This window comes from Protopterus annectens, chromosome 3.part1, assembly GCF_019279795.1.
Source record: "Protopterus annectens isolate FY-2018-M chromosome 3.part1, PAN1.0, whole genome shotgun sequence".
NCBI lineage: Eukaryota > Metazoa > Chordata > Ceratodontiformes > Protopteridae > Protopterus > Protopterus annectens.
The window spans coordinates 1,591,865,143-1,591,885,239 of NC_056732.1; the positions used below are offsets into that span (position 1 = coordinate 1,591,865,143).

The following is a 20,097-nucleotide window of genomic DNA, read 5'->3' on the forward strand; positions in this document are numbered from 1 at the left end:
GTTGGTGTCTGTTTGAGGTTTGCATATAAATAGTTCATACTCATGACTAAATTTTCGTGCAAAGATGTTAATATTTTTAACCAGAAGTTAGGTACTGCATCTGGGCCTGGGGGTTTTCCAGTTAGAGGCTTTTCTTGATTTTGTTTCAGTCTCTCTAGCTGTTACTTCATCCCATTTCATATCCTGTACCTTTAAACTTCTTATTCTTTCTTTTACTTCTTCTATCCATTTAGCATCTTTGTTATGTTCCACAGGATCTTCATAAATACTTCTCCAAAATGTATCTGCTTCTTTTTTTTGTGGTCTTTCAATTCCTTTTACCTTCTTTTCCAACTCTCTATAAAACTTTTTTGAGTCATCAATAAACTGCTTATTTTGCACTTTTCCTTTAGATTTATCTGCATATCTTCTATGTTTTTCCTCCTGTGCTGAGATTTCCAGTTTGTTATTTGTGATAGTGCAAGATAGATCTTATTTTGTTCTAATACTGCAAATTGCTTCTGTCATGTCTGAGTATTTTTATTGATCTGTTCCCTCTTCTATACTCTTCTAACAGTGACACTTCTTGCCTTAATTGCTTTATAGTTTCCTCTATTTGATACTTCCATGATGGTATTTGATTTCTCCCCTTCCTTTCCCTCACTATCCTTTGTTCTTGTGGTAGAACTTCATAAGTTATTAATTTAGCTGCACAGTAATATATCCTGTTTACTTCTGTTGTATCGCATGGATCTCTATGGACAGTTCTAATTACTGTATTCATTTATTTTATCAAACTTCTGACTTTTTGGGTTTTATTGACCTTCTGCAGTCTAATTTTTCATTGATCTTAATATGTCTATCTCTATTTAATCAAGTGATTCTTCTCTTAGCTTATATCCTTCTAAACTGGGGGCACATTTTTTGTTTTCCATTTCCTGTGGGCATTCTACAGAAAGTTCTATAGCATCTTCCTGTGGCACATTCTCTTCAATTTCATCCTGTGCCATCCGTTGCTCTGTTGTATGGGAACTTACTGGCCTATCACTCCTCAACATTGACTGCATCAGAGTTTCCACAGTTTCCTGTTCTTTCCCTTGCTGTCCAACTTCAAGTGAATGTTTATACTGTTTTTTGTAGAAGGCTCCAAAATATCTTCATATGGCACCTGACCAATTGCTTCCCATTCCACTGGTTTCCCCTTAATTTGGATGTCCATTGATCTATGCTGTTGTGGTGCTTTCTGAATTTTCTACACTGAATCCTTCACTTCACAGGTAATCCATAACCTCAGTTTCTGTTTCTTTAACTTCTCCATTGCTAATCTCCATTTCTGCTTTTCCTCTTTGTCTTATTTTTTGTATTGTAAAATTTTCCATGTCCAGGTTCCTTTGCCTGTATTTCTCTTCAAAAATCTTTGGTGCTGCTCTTTTTGGATTGATTAGTTTTTTTCTTCTTTGCATAGATATTTCACCATATTAAGTCTCTTTTCCATATCCATATTTCTTTTTTGAATGTCTCCTGATCTTTCTGTTTCTCCTTACTTTGGGGAATCATTCCACCATGCTGTAATGTGACCTATGTTAGATCTTCTACACCAAATCCTTCACTTTGTAGGCATTCCATAACTTCAACTTCTATTTTGTTACTTATATTTACTAATCTTCTTTTCTACATTACCTCTTTGTAATATTATTTTTATTGTGAAACATTCCATATCTGGATGCCTTTGTCTGTATTTCTCTTTGAATATCTTTGGGACTACCTTTTTTATATTGTTTTTATTTTGGCTTTCGGCTTTGCATAAATATTGTACCATGTCAGATCTCTCTTTCTTTCCCATGTCCATATTTCTTTTTTATATTTTCAAAAATTTCTAGGCTGCTTTGTTTATATATTCGCAGTTCCTCAGATGTTTCTTTTTCCAAACATCTCAAAGTTTATTGGTCTATTTAATGTTTTTCACAAATCTGTTGTATTAGTGAACACAAAGTTTTATTTGAAGCTTCTGACAGTTTTTCTTGTGGAAGTATTTTTCTTTCCTCTAATTTCTGTCTTAATCTTTTTGGATACCTTGTGTCTGAAAATTCTGAGATTTTTGCATAATAGTAACAATACATAATTTCTTTTTTATCCTCAATAGTCAACTCCGTCATCTTTATGGCTCTTTGGCCTATTAGTTTTTGTGATTTTTTTGTGGACTGCTACTTCCTTCTACAACAGGGGGGGCATCCTCCCCCTGGACCTGGCCTGGCCCCATAGTAGGAATGTTTCTGTATTTTGAGGATTCTACTGTCATTTTTTTCCAGTCCTGGCACTAGTGCACCTACCAGGATTGGGCACTTTTTTATCCTGGGTCTTGTGCATCCAGCTATCTTTTTGAATTTTTGACCTACTTCTGTTCATGATATATGTCACATAAATACAGTCTATATATCAGTGTTGTCTTGGTGAGATTTTGTGAAAAACAGGGACCACCTCAGAAAGGTACTCCACCAAGACTTGAGGATGAATTCAGCTTCAACAATACTACTCTCCTTTGCTTACTGACTTATCATCTCTCCATTCGGGCCCCTTCTCTCCATTCATGTAGCTGTTTAGATGATGGTGCAGGGTTTCTGAGAGCAATTCTGCATGGGCAGTGAAGTTCACATGGTTTGCAGGACTTGGATTATTTCCAATATATCATTCAGTAGTAGGAGGTTTGCTTTGGAATAATTCTTAAATGTTCAGGGGTTAGATGGTGTGATAGATTTTAGTTTAATTTCAACGGAAACCAGTTTATGGTCTGATCTGAAAAGTGAGGACATTACCCACTGGTGGGTGCAAAGTTCACCCATATTTGTGAGGATCAGGACAAAAATGTTGGCACCTCTAGTGGGTGTACAGACTAGCTGGCCCAGAGCATTTGTGTTGATAAAGTCTGGGAATCTCTGGGCCCTGCATACTGGAAGTTGTATATGTTTCCCAGTTTATAGTGGGGTAGTTGAAGTTGCCCAGGAATACAGTGCTCGGTTCAATGCAGAGTAATTCCAGTTTCTGTTTAGGTGTATGGTAGGGGTATTCTGTGTCTTAGAGGGGAGGCTATAGTTTGCAATGATATGGTATGGAACTTTGCTTATGGTGAATTGAACATGGATAAGGTGAAGTGTGCCATACTGCATGACCAGTGTTGAGGAGCAATTGTTTTTGATGAATATTAACACACCTCCAATTTTTGTTCCTTCATATGCAGTAGCTGGTCTAAATGTGTGAAAGGCATTATAGCCTTGCACTGCCAAGGTGCTCTCTGTGGCTCTAAACCATGTGTCTCCATAAATATACAGATGCTTACGTTCTCTAGAATGAAGAGAGTTTGCAGGGAATAACGTTTTTGTTTACTCTCTTGGCATTGAGCAGAAATAACTTTTGGATTATCCTTAGATTTTTTTGCTATGTTGAAAGGTTTATCAGTTTGGCATTGTCTAAAAAAGGCACTGTGGGGTGGACAAAATGTATCCAATATTCAGAAGCTTAAAGGGGACAGGTTCATATCATCCCTGGTGAAGCAGTATGGTCTGTCAACTACATCCTCCTAACCTGACAAATAATGTACTCCTTCAAATAACACCAAAAATTAAGCCAATTGTGATGGTCAGTTATTTTCCTCTCAGTGCTAGCCTCGTACCAGCTTGTGACACATAGTCCGAGAACTCTACTTTGTCTCTTGTCATGTAATCTAGAGAGATACATCTCAGGTTGTTTACACCAACATATACAATGAGAGAGTCATACTGGTACTTGTGTTTCAATGATTTGAGTGCATGTGTAATCTGTTGGATCCAGTTAGCTGATTATGACCCTCCCTTTGTTCAGCTTAGTTATTAGTACACCTATGTGTTTCATGGTGGAATGACCCTATGACTAGAACATCTGTAGGTTTGCCTATGAGCTTACAAGTTGAGATACTATGAGTTGAAGCTGCCTGTGCTGTGGTGGATATCCTTTGGTTGAATATTTATGAGGTCGCTAAGGATCCTTATTGCTATAGCTGCATCTAAGAAGCCATTGAGGTTTGGGTAGATTACTTTTAAGTACCTCAGCATACATATGTCTAAGTACTTGGTCTTTAGTATGAGTGGTAGGTAGAATGTGGTGTTATATGTTTCTGCGGACTATTTGTTTAAGAATTAGGTGTTTGTCAGTAAACATTTGACAAATGTTACATTGTGTCAAGCTGCCCATTTTTACCAAGCTGTCTGCAAAGACATGAGGAATGTGCTTATCCATGGTTCCAGATGTTTACACTGTGGATTACAAGGGGAGTTATACTGGGGTTCTAGAACAGGCTTACTTGGCTCCTATTTAAGTGAAACTGCACTGTTGAAGACAATACTGTTCGAGCAGTGCTCCTTTGTGTGGAAACCACAGTAATGGGGTCATATAGGGGGTTACTGTAGGTTTGCCTGGGTGTTATCTGGCTAAGAACTAAAATGCTGTTGTACATACAGATCAAGTGCTCATTACCCAACCACACACTTAAGAAATATTGGTTGTTGGTTTTTTTTTTAGAGAAAGTCAGATTCTAAGTGCCTGCATTGATACAGGATGCTGAGTGATGAGTGGTGTCATGGAAATGAGATAACCTTATACTGGGACAGGAAAATCGACAAACAAGTAAAATAGCCCACTGATCAGTCACAGCAGTTATATTCAAGGGTCTCCTCAGTGATTCCCAAACTCATAAAAGACCAGGCTACTTCCACTAGAGTGCAGACCTAACTTTTCTAACTGTAAAAAAGAGCTCAAAGTACAAACAACTAGCAATCATAACAATAAAATATCAGCAAACACTCTCAATTTAATACAAAAGTATAGAAACCCAGCAATTAATAGAATGACCTAGAGCAGCACTTTGAAATATGAAAAAGTGCCAACACTCTGACTGCAACACTTTGAGATAAAAAGGAAAAGTGCAATTCAGAAATGTGGAGTAGTTATTTAACGTGGATTGAGTTGGATTGAAGCACATACACTGGGCTCAATGGTGTGGTGCCAAGTATTAGTAAGCCCTTTGAAAATGAGCCAAGAGTTTATACATTCACAGAAAGTCAACAAACAAGGAAAATAGCCCACTGACCAATCACAACAACACAATCTAAGGGTTCCCCAGTGATTCCCAAGCGTGGAAGAGACCAGGCCACTCCCTACTTCTACAAGAGTGTAGACCTAACTTTTCTAACTGTAAAATCACTAAAAAAGGAGCTCAACATGCAGGAACTCAGTGATTACAAAAGTGAAATACTAACAAATACTCAGAATTAAATGCAGAAGTGCAGAAACCCATCAGTTAATAAATGCAATAGCTTTTAACATATGAAAAATGAAGAAACCCAGTACAAACTGCAGATGTACAACAGCAGCACTTTGCCATAACAAGGAAAAGTGCAATTCGACAATGTAGAGCGTTACTTACCTGGCTTGGACGGAACTGACTGAAGCAGATACACTCAGATCTCAATGTTGTACTGGTAAGCTCTGTATAAATGAGCCAAGACTTTATACTTGTATAGGAAAAACCAACAAACAAGCAAAATGGCCCACTGGCCAATCACAACAACATGCTTTAAGGTTTCCTTAGTGACTTCCATGCTCAGAAGAGACCAGGTTAGTCTCCATTCCTACCGGAGTGCAGCCCTAACTTTTCTAACTGCAAAATCACTAAAAAGGAACCCAAAGTACAGGAACTTGGTGATTATAACAATAAAATACCAGTAAAACACTGGATTAAATGCAAAAGTGCAGAAGCCCAGCAGTTAATACGGTGAAATACAGCAGGATTTTAAAGTATGAAAAAGTATGGGTTAAATTTCATTAGTTGCAGATTCATTATGAGCTGATTGTGCCACACCTTATCAGGTACTTTGCAATAATCTAAGAAAATGCAGTTTCTTTGCTCCTGGCTACCTGTATTTGTTATTATATATTTGGTAAATCAATAAATTGCTAATGCAGTGGAATGATTTTGTTTGTCCAAAACATGAGCATAGTCTACTACCCTTAATCTGCATACTTCAACTTGAAGTGAGTCCCCTAGCCAACATTTAGGTAATTTTCCCAAACGGTTTAAGTTAATGAAAAGGTTGTTTCCCACTGGTCAGTCTACCCTTCATCTTATGCATTGCTATCACTGCATGCCTCCATTTTTAGGACCATACAAGTTCAGTAATTGTGTATTAAAACTGCAGTTTAGATGAAAAGATTCAGGTGCCTAGAGTAACTGGATGTTTCCTTTGGTCACTCTGTATATTAACATTTACATTGGTAAAATTTTAAAGACAGGAGTTGGAGGAGATGAAGTCGGTGGTAAGTAGTACAATAAAGAGATGCAAATGTGATTCTGAAAGTGGATTTTGTAAAATGTGAAAATCTGACTTTGCAGGTAGAAATAGGAAACGAGGATGACTGAAAGCATATGGAGGCACTCAAGTTGTACAAAAATTCTAAAAATGATGACTATGATGCTTTGCATGAAAAATGATGGGACTTTATTGGAAAGATAAGACATGACTGAAGACATTTACTGGGACTGTTAATTTCATAGGTCAGGCAACTGGAGTTCGTTGAAACTGGCAGTGGTGAATGCTGCTGCTGAAACAAAAACCTGGTGAGGTATGAGAGAAGGCTATGAAAATCTATAGCTAGTTGGTATATACAGAACATCAGTTAGTTACTCTGGAAGACATGGCTAGAAACAAGAAATGTGTGACTTAGTATTGTTTCAGAAGATGAGAAGGGAACACCAAATGCGGCACTTTTTTGCCATGATCACACCAGAGGGACAGTCTTCATGGGATGTTCTCCTGATGTCTGGCTCATGGCAGACATGTACAAGGGTCAGCTTCCGGTGATTACTCCTGTCCACCTGGTGAATTTGGGCATACTGGGGCAATGCAGCAATTGCCTCATGTACACAGACAACACTCTCCTCCTACCACCAAACACTACAACCTGTGAGAAATGCACTTACATAGCCAAACTGGAAGCAAAACTCTCTCCACCCAAGATTGTGCTAGACAGTCAAGAGGAGAAGGTTAACACCCGCACTACACCTCAAGCAACCCATAGCCCTTCTAAACTCACACCACCAACACCCACTCATAGCAACACTAAATCCACATATGTGGAGGCCCTTAACTGTAACCTGCCCAAGCAACAAGGACCTCTGAAGCTGAAACTCAAGCAAACACCAATCACAACCAAAGTGTCACATAGCACACAACACCAGTGTGCCACCCAGCAACAGCCCCTAAGACAAGACAACGTACATAACACTTTAGTCATAGGTGACTCTATAGTCAGGCACACTGATGTCCCACTCACCAGGCTGAACAAGGAGAAAATTACAGTCAGCTGCCTGTCGGGTGCCAGGATTCGCCACATAACGCATGCACTCAAGTCACTCCACAACAAGTACAAATATGACTCTGTCATTGTCCATGTTGGAGTGAATAACTTGAGACGTACCTCCCTGGACTACATGAAAAGAGACATGGAAGAGATCTCAGATCATGTGGCCGAGGCAGGTATGACCCTAGCCCTAAGTAGCATCCTGCCTTTGCCCAGAATGATACCACAATATAAGGACAAAATGATTGACTTCAACAATTGGCTAAGCTTCTGGTGTCATTCAAAGAGGATCCAGTATCTGTCTGCCTGGGACGACATGATCGACAGACCACGATGCTTTGCCAGAGATGGTCTGCATTTGGCGCCCCTGGGATTCAGGATACTAGCTAAGGCTTTTGACACCCCTGTAGTACCATTTTTTGGGCAAAGACCAAAGGACAAAACCACCACCATAACATGTACAAGTATGCAAACTCTGAAGGTAATGCTACTCAATGTTAGAAGTCTAAACCTCAAAATGCACACTCTTGAGGCACTCCTAAAAATGGAGAACATCGATATCTGTGCAGTAACTGAGACCTAGCACCCCTGCAATACCAGGCTACAACTCTTACCACACCTTTTGACCACCAAACCAGGATCAAAACACTAAAGGTGGAGGATCGTCCATATTCACCAAGGATATTCACACCACCAGGCTAGTTGCCCAATAAAATGTGTCTGAAATTCTCCAGGTGCAACTAACACTAGGTAAGACTACAGTCCAAATTGTAGCTTGCTACAGATCCCCCACCATGCCCCAAGATTCTCACTACACCTTTCTAAACATACTGGAAAATATTAAGATACAACCAAACACCCTAATACTGGGTGATTTCAACTACCCTGCCATTAACTGGGAAAGCTACTCGTGTACCAACACCTTTGCCCAACGGTTTTTGGAATTCATAAATTCCAATGCCCTGGATCAACTAATCCATAGTCCCACCAGGTGCTCCAATATCCTAGACCTGGTAATTACCAACATGGGAAATTGATGCTCCACACCTATGGTCACCCCCTCATTGGTCATGTCAGATCATAAGCTAATCACCCTAAACATCTACATCCCACCCCCACTCCCCAGTAAGGAAACCTCCATAAAAAACTTCTCTAAAGCCAACTTCATGCTACTCAAGTCAGATGTGACAAACTTCATGACACCCATGCAGACGGGAACTGAAAGTTCGACTGCTGAGTCCTATACTAAGGCACTGTACGAGCACATCAACTCATGCATGAATTTGTGCAATCCCAAATAGAACCAAGATGCACTCCTCCAAAAAAAGGAAGCAAATTTGGTGGTCCCCTGCCTTAAACAAACTTTACAGCAAAAGGAAGAAACTGTTGCAGAAAAGAGGAAAATCCCACAATGCAAAAAATTCCCTTACCATCCTCAGTAAGAAGCTGAGATCCCATGTAAAATCCTCCAAAGCAAGTTACGAAAATAAAATTGCCAAAGATTCCAAAGACAACCACAAGGCATTCTATAACTATGTCAAGAATCTAGATGGCAATGCTCAGATCTGCTCGGAGCTACAACAGAATGGCATTAAATATAGTGATCCCAAGGATATTGCCAGTATCCTGGCAGATCGATTCAGTGAAAACTTTACCCCCCTCTCACCCCCTAAACGACCCATCTTAATACCAGAAGATTGCCAAATTCCAGTAATAATGGCCACACAGGTAAAAAACGCACTCTCCAAAGCTAAGAATACAGCATCCATGGGACCAGATGACATCCCGGGCTGTGTACTACATGAACTACAAAATGAACTGGCACCTCACCTAAGTGTCATGTTTGATCATACTCTCACCTCAGGCTTCGTGCCCACTGAGTGGCGCACAGCTAGAGTTAATCCCACTCCACAAGGGGGGATCCACCTTGGATCCCGGGAACTACCGCCCCATCAGTCTGATGAGCCTGATCTGCAAGGCCATGGAATGTATTATCATGGAACTTATAAACAAAGATATTGGCAACTTTCAAACATTGGACCCCACCCAGTTTGGGTTCGTGAAGGGCCGATCTTGTCTCCTGAACCTGATTGACTTCTTCGAATCAGTCTCCAGAGCCGTGGATGAGGGTAAGGCAGTCCACACAGCCTGTCTGGACTTCACCAAGGCCTTTGACACCATCCCCCACTCTGGAATCATAGATAAACTTACTAAGCTGGGCATTAATCCCTACATCACTCAATGGGTTGCCAGCTGGCTTACTGACAGAACCCACACTGTAAAAGTAGCTGACTCCAAATCCAGCTCCAGACAAGTGACAAGTGGAGTACCTCAGGGTTCAGTCCTGGGACTGTGCTTGTTTGGCATCTGCTTCTCTGAAGTACAGGCCAACACTCTGGGACTCTGGCTAACAAAGTTAGCAGATGGCTGCAAACTGGGAGCCATTATTGAATCCCCAAATGATTTGGATACTCTACAAAAGGGCCTTACAGAAACAGATGCTTGGTGCCAGAGCCATGGGCTCAAGCTCAATGCCAAAAAATGTATAGTTATCCCCTTTGGGAAAAAGCATGTACCCGTGAATTACCACATAGGTGGCAGTACACTAAATACCGAAATTGTGATAAGAGACTTAGGGACACAGGTGGACAGTGGTCTCACCTTCAATAACCACATCACCACAACAGTCAGGAACTCCTTCTATGTGGTGCACCTCATCACTAAGGGCTTTTCATCCAGAAAAAAGGAGGTCATTGTCCCACTGTACTCATCCCACATTAGACCCATTATAGAATACAACGCCCCATTTGGTATGTACCTCTCAAGACATCTGCAACAACTGGAAAGGCCACAGAAATACCTCACTAAAAGAATCACAGGCCTAAAGAGATGCCCTATGCTGACCGCCTTAAAAAACTCCAGCTATACTCTGTCACATATCATTTACTCAGAGGCGATCTCTGCTTAACATACAAGGCCATGTCAAACCCAGAGCTGCTGGACATGCTACACTTAAAGAAATCCCAATCCTTCAGAGCCACATGCTCCAGGGATCTAAACCTTGTCATCATAATAAACAAAACATGCTATAGGGATAGGTTCCTGACCCAGAGACTCCCCAGACTCTAGAACAGACTGCCCATACATGTCAAGCAGAGCATCTCCTTGGTCCTCTTCAAAAGGAACCTTGACGATTGGATGGGGGAAAGGAAATTCATCCCGGGGATCATGTCAGTCACCCTGCTAGACAGGGGTCCAGGGAAGTAAATAGTGTGGGAAGAAATAGCCAGGGAATTGTTATGGCTAGGCTTGTATTGGCCCTAGGGCCGATAGCCTAGTACCAACCTATGAACCTATGGATCTCTTACAGATGCAGCAGTGTGACTTCTTTTGTAAAGATGGAACTACATACAAGCAGAAGAGGGGTGGAGAGGTAAGAAGACAGACAGGAGACTTAACTTGCAGTCTGATACAGTTTTTCCTGAGACATGCAGCAAACCTGCTCTGCACTGAATGCATGTGAGCACATTATTCCCACTTCAAGATATACATAGAGGTACTTTACTTTTTATTGGGATTCACTGTGAAACTGGGATGCACATTCCATTAAATTATTTAATTATGGGGATTTTGGAGTATTATGGTGGATAAAGTGCATCAGAAATTGTGAATTTTATTTATCAGCCAAGGACTGCTGGAGGATTCATCATCATATGTCAAACACATGTGGAGTTTGGAAAATAAGTGTTGTGGCAATCTAGTCCAAGTTTTTTTTTTCACTGTCTAATTAGTTTTCATTAGAAAGTTAAATCAGCTCAGAAGGAAACATTCTTATGCATGTTGCACTGCTTAAGTGTATTTCCTCTATAAAGATGAATCAAATAAGACATGTCTAACCTTTTGTTGTCCACCTTTCCATACCATGAGCTCATCATTTATGACCAGTTTAGATCCTGCTGAAGTTGCAGATTCATAGTTTCCAACCTTGGTGTAAGTAGACAACCCGTTCTGTGTCACATACCAGTTAAAAATATCAAAAATAGATGGTGGGTATCCACTTGCATCAAAGTATACCTCATCACCCATGTCATTGTAGAAATGCACATTCCATACATACAGAGACAGCTGCAAATACAAAAAAAAATGTGAAACATTTAATATAATATATATGTTTATCTGTTATTTGCTGAAATTGTTTTGTAGACAGTAAACAATAATTTTGTTTTGAGATATGTTATAAAGAAGGCTAAGAAAAGTATATATATATATATATATATATATATATATATATATATATATATATATATATATATTTATATATATATATATAAGTTTATTAGCCAAAATGAGTCATTACTGTATAAAAGCTGTTCATAAATTCATAGGTGATTACTAGGCTAATGGCACAAAAGCCTTTACAAGCCTAGCCAATAATACCCAGGATATGACAATATCAATATTATGTCTTAATTCCCTATATATATGGGATGGGGTAGTATCAGGGTAGTGGGTCTTTGGGTATTAGAACCCTGAGTCATTTTAGAGACTACCTCTGTCCATAAGGGACATGGGCAGTACCCCGAGAATGAATTTACATATGTGTGTGTATATGTGTGTATATATATATATATATATATATATATATATATATATATATATATATATATATATGTGTGTGTGTGTGTGTGTGTGTGTGTATAGGGTCTATGTTAAATAAACAAATGCTTAAAATGTCAAGTACAACATACTCGAACACTTTTAAGTGAATGTTTATTTAACTGACAGCTCAGAATGTCGTAATCCAGAATGATGAAAAGTTTTGTTTGGCGACCTACTCCTCCCAAGTGCTGTAAGACACTACACCAACTGACAGCAACTTCAAATCTATCAATAAAAAAAAAAAAAAAAAAAAAGAAAAACATACCTTAATGGTGCAGGCAGGGGGGCAAGCTCCTCTGCACCCCCCACACCCCCCTACTTAAATATACCAACTGCAAGACCGCATTTCCATGCAGAAAAGGGACATTCTCCCATTCTGCACAATGGGACATTCTCCCATTCTGCACTGTACGATGCCATTAGGAGTAGCTTACATGACGTAATATGTCACATATTTCAGTGCTGGCCAAACAACATATTTCCTTACTCCTTTTTCCGACATTCTGAGCTGTCGATTAAATAAATGTTTGCTTAAAAGTCTTCGAGTATGTTGTACTCGACATTTTAAGCGTTTGTTTATTTAACATAGATGCTGTATATATATATCTATATATAGATGTGCACACACACACACACACACACACACAGAACACAGAAGAAGCATTATGCATCTTAATATCTTGGAAATAGCATGTTTATAGGTTCATATGTAGGTATTAGGCTATCTGCCCGAGGGCATTTTTAAGCCTAGCCAGAGTGTGTCGGCTTTTGCCACCCCATTGATTAATTAACTGAGCCTCTGTCAAGCAGAGCCAATGAAGTGATCCCAGGGGTGTATTTTCTGTTACCCATCCACTCGTCAAGGCTTCTCTTGAAGAGTGTTAGTGAGGGGCTCTGACTAATGTAGTTAGGAATTTTGTTCCAAAGCATGGGGAGTCTCTGTGTCAGGAATCTATCCCTCCAGCATGTTCTATTTATTGTTGTGGTGAGGTTTAGCTTACTAGAGCGAGTGGCTCTCAGTGACTTGGATTTCTTTAGGTGGAGCATGTCCATCAATTCTGAGTTGGACATGGCTTTGTAAGTCAGGCAGAGATCACCTCTGAGTAAGCGATATGCCACTGAGTACAGCTGGAGTTTTTTCAGTCGGGCTGCATAGGACATATCTTTGAGGCCAGTAATCCTTTTGGTGGGGTGCTTTATTGGTCTTCCAGCTGTTGGAAGTGTCTTTTGAGGTACATCCCAAATGGGGCATTATACTCTATGATGGGTCTGATGAGTGACGAGTAGAGGGGCACTATAACCTCTTTATTTCTAGATGCGAACCCCTTAGTAATTAGATGAGCCACATAGATGGATTTCCTAACTACATTGGCAATATGATTGTCAAAGGAGAGATTGCTATCTACCTTGGTCCCCAGATCTCTTATTACCTCTTCTGTATTAAGGGGGCTGCCGCCTATGTCATAATTCATGGGTGTTTTGTTTTTCCCAAATGTGATGACTATTTATTTTTTGACATTTAGCTTGAGGCCATGACTTTGACACCAGGTTTCTGTCTCAGTAAGGCCTTTTTGAAGGATGTCTGTGTCAGCCGGAGAGTCATTTAAGGCTCCCAGTTTGCAGTCATCGGTGAACTTGGTTGGCCATAGTCCTCCTGCATTTGCCTGTACTTCTGAGAAATATATGCCGAACAGTAGGGGTCCCAGAACTGAGCCTTGCGGGACACCACTTGTGACTGGTTTAGAGTCGGACCTGGAGCCCGCTATTCTTACCGTGTGAGTTCTGTCTGTAAGCCAGTTGGCAACCCATCTTGTGATGTAGGGATTTATGTCCAGGCTGGTGAGTTTTTCTATAATACCCGAGTGAGGAATAGTGTTGAACACCTTGGTGAGATCAAGGCAGGTTGTGTGAACCACCTTTCCCGCGTCTATGACCTTGGTGACTGTCTCGAAGAAGTCAACCAGGTTTAGTAGGCATGATCTGTCCATAACAAAGCCGAAATGGGTCAGGTCAAGTGTTTGGAGGTTCCCAATGTCTTTGTTAATGAGTTCCATGATGATGGACTCCATAGCCTTGCAGACCAGGCTAGTCAGGCTTATGGGGCGATAGTTACCAGGGTCAGTTGTGGCCCCTCCTTTGTGGAGCGGAATAACCGTTGCTGTGCGCCATTCTATGGGCACATAGCCTGTGGAGAGGCTGAGGTTGAACAGCGTGTTTAGGTGGGGGGTTAGTTCGTTCTGTAATTCGTGCAAGACGCAGCCTGGGACACCATCTGGCCCCATTGAGGCTGTGTTTTGGCTTTTGAAAGGGCTGTTTTCACCTGTGCTTTTGTGATTTCTGGGACACCACACTTTTCTGATATTGTTGTGGGCCCTTTTGAAGGTGAGAGGGAGGTGAAGTTTGCACTGAATCTATCTGCCAGGATGTTGGCAATATCAGTAGGTTTAGTGTATTTTGTGCTATTTTGCAGTAATGCGGAGCATATCTGTGAGTTGCCATTTTGATTCTTGACATAGCTAAAGAAGGCTTTGTGGTTATCTTTCGAATCCTTGGCTATTTTTCTTTCGAAGTTAGCCTTGGATGATTTTATGAGGGACCTTAATTTCTTACTGATACTGATCAGGGATGTCTTTCCTTCTTGGGATTTGCTTTTCTTCTGAGCTAGTTTCCTCCTTCTGTTGTATAACCTGTTTATGGCAGGGGTCCACCAGACTGGTTTCCTTCTCTTAGGGGAGTGAGTCTTGGTCTTGCTAGGGATGGCATGATCCATGCATCCTTGTAGGTGCTCATAGAGTGCAATTGTAAAGGATTCTGCATCTTGGGCAGTGTTATCCTTTAGCGTGGGGGCTGTGAAACTTACCACCTCTGCCTTAAGTAAGGTGAAGTTTGCTTTAGAAAAGTTTTTCACTGTGGTTTCCTTGGTTGGGGGTGGTGGTGGGGTGTGGATGTCCAGGGTGATTAGTTTATGGTCTGATCTAACCAGTGATGGGTTGACCTCCGGTATGGAGCACCTGTCGCCCATGTTGGTGATGACCAGGTTCAATATGTTGTGGCCTGTGGTAGCGGAGTTTACCAGTTGATCCAGGGCATTTGAGTTGATAAATTCCAGGAAGCGCTGAGCCTGGGAGTTTGTACTCAAGTAGTTTTCCCAGTTAATGGTAGGGTAATTGAAATCGCCCAATATCAGGGTGTTCGGTAGGACCTTCATGTTTTCCAATGTCTCCAGAAAGGCGGAGTGGTGGTCCTGGGTCATGGAGGGTGATCTGTAGCAGGCCACAATTTGCATTGCAGATTTGCCCAATGTTAGTTGCACATGGATGATCTCAGAGGTATCATGCTGCGCCACTAACCTGGAGGTGTGATTATCCTTGATGAATATGGATACACCCCCTCCTTTTGTGTTTCTGTCCGTGTTCTGTGGCTGAAATGTGTGGTATGAGTTGTACCCCAGTAGTACTGGAGTGCTCTCTGGAGCCTTGAACCAGGTTTCAGTTACTGCACAGATGTCGACATTCTCCATACTTGAGTGCTTCGAGCGCATGCATTTTGAGATTTAAACTCCTGGCATTGAGTAGCATAACCCTCATTTTTTTACTTGTGCTGTTTACGGTGCTGTGTCTTATTGATATATTAGGAGGTATTCAGTGCACTTAGCACGTCACACCATAACCACAGGTACTAGTTCCAGTCACAGAATCATCTTAGTATTGATGTGGTCAGAGTCACATAATAGACAAATGGAGTCTGAAGCAATTAAAATACAGGAGGAAGGTCACCAGCATCTCATAACTGTAATCCTGTGTGCTAACTACCAGACCAGTACATATGTTTATAGAATGCATTCAGCATTGCTTTGTGTCTAATATTACTTAGGTGTTCAGAGGTTTTTAATTTGAATGGTTTGCATGTTTTCCCATAAAAATACTTTATAGCTGCTTTCTACCATGTACACTATCTATTTTTTTCACAAGTAATAAGTTAAGTATAATTGGTGAATCCCATTGCATTCTACAAATGCAGAAGCAATAAGTACAACTTCTTCTGATATTTGGCCCCACACACCCGTCACTCATAAGGTAACTGTAATTTCTTAGTAGAAATGTTTCTCTTATGATGCCTTAGAGACTCTTATGCTCTTTACCCTCCTCTATGGTGGTTTGCGTACTGGAAGCAAAAAAAGGCACAAACATCTTTCATTGAATATAGTGTTAAAACTTCTATATATAACTTCACAAAACTTAAAACAATTCATTCCATAAGTTGTTGGTATAAATCTGACATATTGAAATATTATTTTTCCTGCTTTTTATCTTTATACAACAAAAATAATTTCTGACCCTCACTTTTTATCCGTCTCTATTGACCACTGGACTCTTTTGGATAATCACATGGGCCACTTTTCATCTTCTTTTCACAGTCCTCTTTCTTAAACAATTTATCTGAAGCTTTAAAACTATGATTGGGAATGTTATTAACAGCATACACGGGATGGCAGCTTGTTGTAACACTGACTTTTTTGTAAATGGTTTTATATATAAAGATGTTACTACTGCGCCATCCAAACCTTTGTGTTACACCTAAAAAAAGTCAACAAAGAACAAATTATACTTCAATGTAAATTGAAATATCAAACGTACTATTATTTAAATATGTCAAGAACTCATGTACGTCCACTGCTATCTGTGTCTATAGCATAAAGTAGGCAATGTATACTTTACCTGCTAGGGGATCTACTTTGGTCACTTGAGCTGCCCCTAATTGATTAAAGAACAGACTTAATTACCAACACCACACCATGGTGTGGCACTGTTCTACACAATATTAATTAGTTTTTCATTACACAAACTCTTGGAAGATGTTATTAATAGATTTTAGTCTAAATTGTAAATAACTAGTGCAATTTCAACTTGAAAAAACATAATACAAGTGGAAAAAGTGACAGAGAATGGAACTTTTGCACATGACTAGTGAATACTTTGTCCAGAACCTAAAATTATTTTTCATAATATTCGAAAGCTGTATCACACTGAATTATTTTATTCTATCTGTATTAATCTTGTCATTTCTGATTGGTTGAAAACTTGTTAACTTAATGAAGGTGCAGATCAAATTTGACAAACTAACCATTACACTTGCTGGTATCTACACATCATTATTTGAATACAGACCTAAAATATTTTTAGCCTCCATTAAAAAGTCACTTCTGATACTGAAAAACAGATCAGACTATCCATAGTACAGTCTTATTGTACTAAATAATATATCTGGAAGATGGCGAAAAAATGTCACTGTCAGTGTTTACTAAAAACGTTGATGATGTAGTAAATCTCTGTAAATATAGGGGACGGATTTTAATTAAACTTAATTTGCATACATTTATTTATTTATTTGTTTGTTTATTTACATTTGTTTACCCGGGAAAGTCTGACTGGGCCAGAAACTCATTTTCAGCAGAGCTCCACAGAAATAAGCAACATACAATAGATAGTACAATAGTATCCATACAGTGAGATGAACAATACACATCATCTAGTTAGTCTACACAAGGTAGTATTCAATACAGTTTTATACTACATACAGGTTCAAAAAGAAAAACACACAAGCATTTCAGTGAAGATCACTGTGAGAAAAAAATAGTAATGTGTACATATTAAATAATAGTTATGAACAAATGAGATTTCCTTTATATATTTTTTTGAGTTGTAATAAACACTGAGGAGAGGGAGAAAATGAGATAAGGAGTGGACAGTGTGAGAGAGTTATAGATATCTTGTCAGTCAGGTTTGGAGCAGGAGCAATGCCAGTTCTTGGATAGGTGTTCAAATAGTAGTAGTTTGAAATTGGTAGATTCAGGTGTGATTTGGAGGGTATGGGGTACAGTGTTCCATAATTTGGCTATTTGATTTGAGAATAGGGCTTTACCTTGAGTGTTATTAGCCTTTTCTACTGTGAGAAAGTTTCTGCCTGCAGATCTTAGACTTTGGGGGCATGAGTAGGGAACAACAAGTTCCTTGAGGGATGGGCAACTGTCAGGATGGAAGATGATATTGTGTGTGAATTTAAGTTGGTAGAGGTGGAAAAGGTTAAGTAGTTCGATCCAATTGAATTTATGTAGAGCAATACAATGGTGGGTTAGGTGGGAAAGGTTGGCTGCAAAGCGGGCTATTTTGTTGTAGCAAGTTTACAATTTGGTTAAGTCTGATTTTTTTAAGTTGGTAAAGAGGGGGAAAACATATAGGAGCATAGAGAGGAGGAAGGTTCTGGATATGGCTAGTCTGGTATTGTCAGTGAGGAATGGCTTGCTTCTGTACAGTGAGACAAGTTTGATGTGAACTTTCTTAATTGTATTGGCTGTGTGTTGTTCGAATCTGAGTTTGTTGTTGATTGTCATGCCAAAGAGTTTTGTATGCTCAACTGATTGGACGACTGTGCTGTTTGCTGAGAGAATGGTGAAAGGAGGTGAGGCCGGTGAATATTTGCTACTGGTAAATAGCATTAACTATGTCTTTTTGGGGTTAAGGATTAGTTGTGATTTACTTAGATATGTTTCTATATTACTAAAAGCTTGTTGGGCTACTATTTGAAGGTCTGGAAATCTGCTGATTAAAGTTGAATCATCAGCATATTGAACTACTTTAGTGTGTGTTGTGGATGAGGCTAGATCATTGGAGAAGATGGTGAAAAGAAGGGGTCCTAGTATGGACCCTTAGGGGACTTCAACCGAGACAGGCAAAAGTGGTGATAGTTCAGATTTCCATCGTACTGCTTGTTGTCTGTCAGAAAGATAGCTTAGGAACCAGGAGAGGGAAGTCTTTGATATGTTTAGTGAGGCAAGAGTATTAAGGAGTTTCTGATGGGAGACAGTGTTGAATGCTTTTGACATGTCTAGGAAGATTGATGCTACCTGCTGGTTTGAATTTCTCAGTTGGTTGATGGTGTTAGAGAAATGGATTAGGGCTATGATAGTGCTGTGTTTTGGTCTGAAGCCATGTTGGGAGGGAGAGATAAGGTTGTGAGATAATAGGTATTGTAGTAATTGAGTGTGGATACATTATTCCAGAATTTTGACACAGCGGGGGAAGGATGGCTATGGGTCTATAATTGTTTAATTCTGTTGATGTTCTTCCTTTATGTAGAGGGGTGATAGAGGAAATTTTCCATAATTTTGGGACGTATTGCTCTGCAATAGACCTATTTACCAGAATGGAGATAGGCAGAGCTATGGCATCAGCTGATAGTTTTAGGTACTTACTGAGGAGTTGGTCAGCTGCTGAGGAAGAAGGTTTCAGTTTTTTCAGCATCATTCTTATGGCCTGAGTTGGGACAGGTTTGAGGTCAAAAGAGTTTTTGTTAGTTTCCATATTAGGTGGAAGAGACGGTGGGTGGAATTGTTCCCTGTAACTAAGGAAAGGATGGTGTTTATAAAGCAGGTGTTGATTTGTGAGGCAATAGTCACGCTTTGGTTATTGGGTGTTAGTTCTGGGGAGTTTCATAACTGTAATAAACTTTCTAAGGTATGTTACAGATGAGTATGCTTACAATTCATTCAGGCATTCTTTTGTGAGTGTCTCTGTTTTGATTTCTGTTCATTTTGGTTTCTCAAAACCACATGCACTTGTATTATGAGACAGCAGTACACTGTAGTAGTTTCTCGATTTCCTTCACAGTAGTGGAACTGTAGAGATTTTATACATTTTTATATCTATATCTGTCTATCTGTGTTTATAAGTTGGTGGGGGCTGCATAATGGGAACTTAAACCCCCCCCCCAGCAAAAAAAATAATTTGTCTTTTTACTGTTTTTCCAAGTTATACTTTTCAATTTTCAAAAATTGATGTAGCTTGTTCTCACTGGACACTAACTCAAAAGAATATAGGGAAAACTTCTATTCAAACAATATATTGCCTGTGGGCATTAAATTATGTTTAAATATGCTACTGAAAATAATCATCTTCCTCCATGGTATATGACTTCTTGTTTGCATAATATTATATTACTCTTCTGCTTGTTTTGTCCCTCGAGCTATTCCTTGAAGGATGTTCAAAATCAATACACTTCTTATAATACAGG

The 20,097-nt window shown here is 39.7% G+C and overlaps 1 protein-coding gene across 1 annotated transcript in view; it reads right to left on the minus strand.

Annotated features, from left to right (window-relative positions):
- Nucleotides 1–20,097, minus strand: part of LOC122797823 (vomeronasal type-2 receptor 26-like) — a 153,766-nt gene that overhangs the window by 94,803 nt on the left and 38,866 nt on the right. Inside the window, exon 2 of the mRNA XM_044066346.1 lies at nucleotides 11,266–11,493. Coding sequence (XP_043922281.1) covers nucleotides 11,266–11,493 — 228 coding nt within the window. The remainder of the gene's footprint in view (nucleotides 1–11,265; nucleotides 11,494–20,097) is intronic.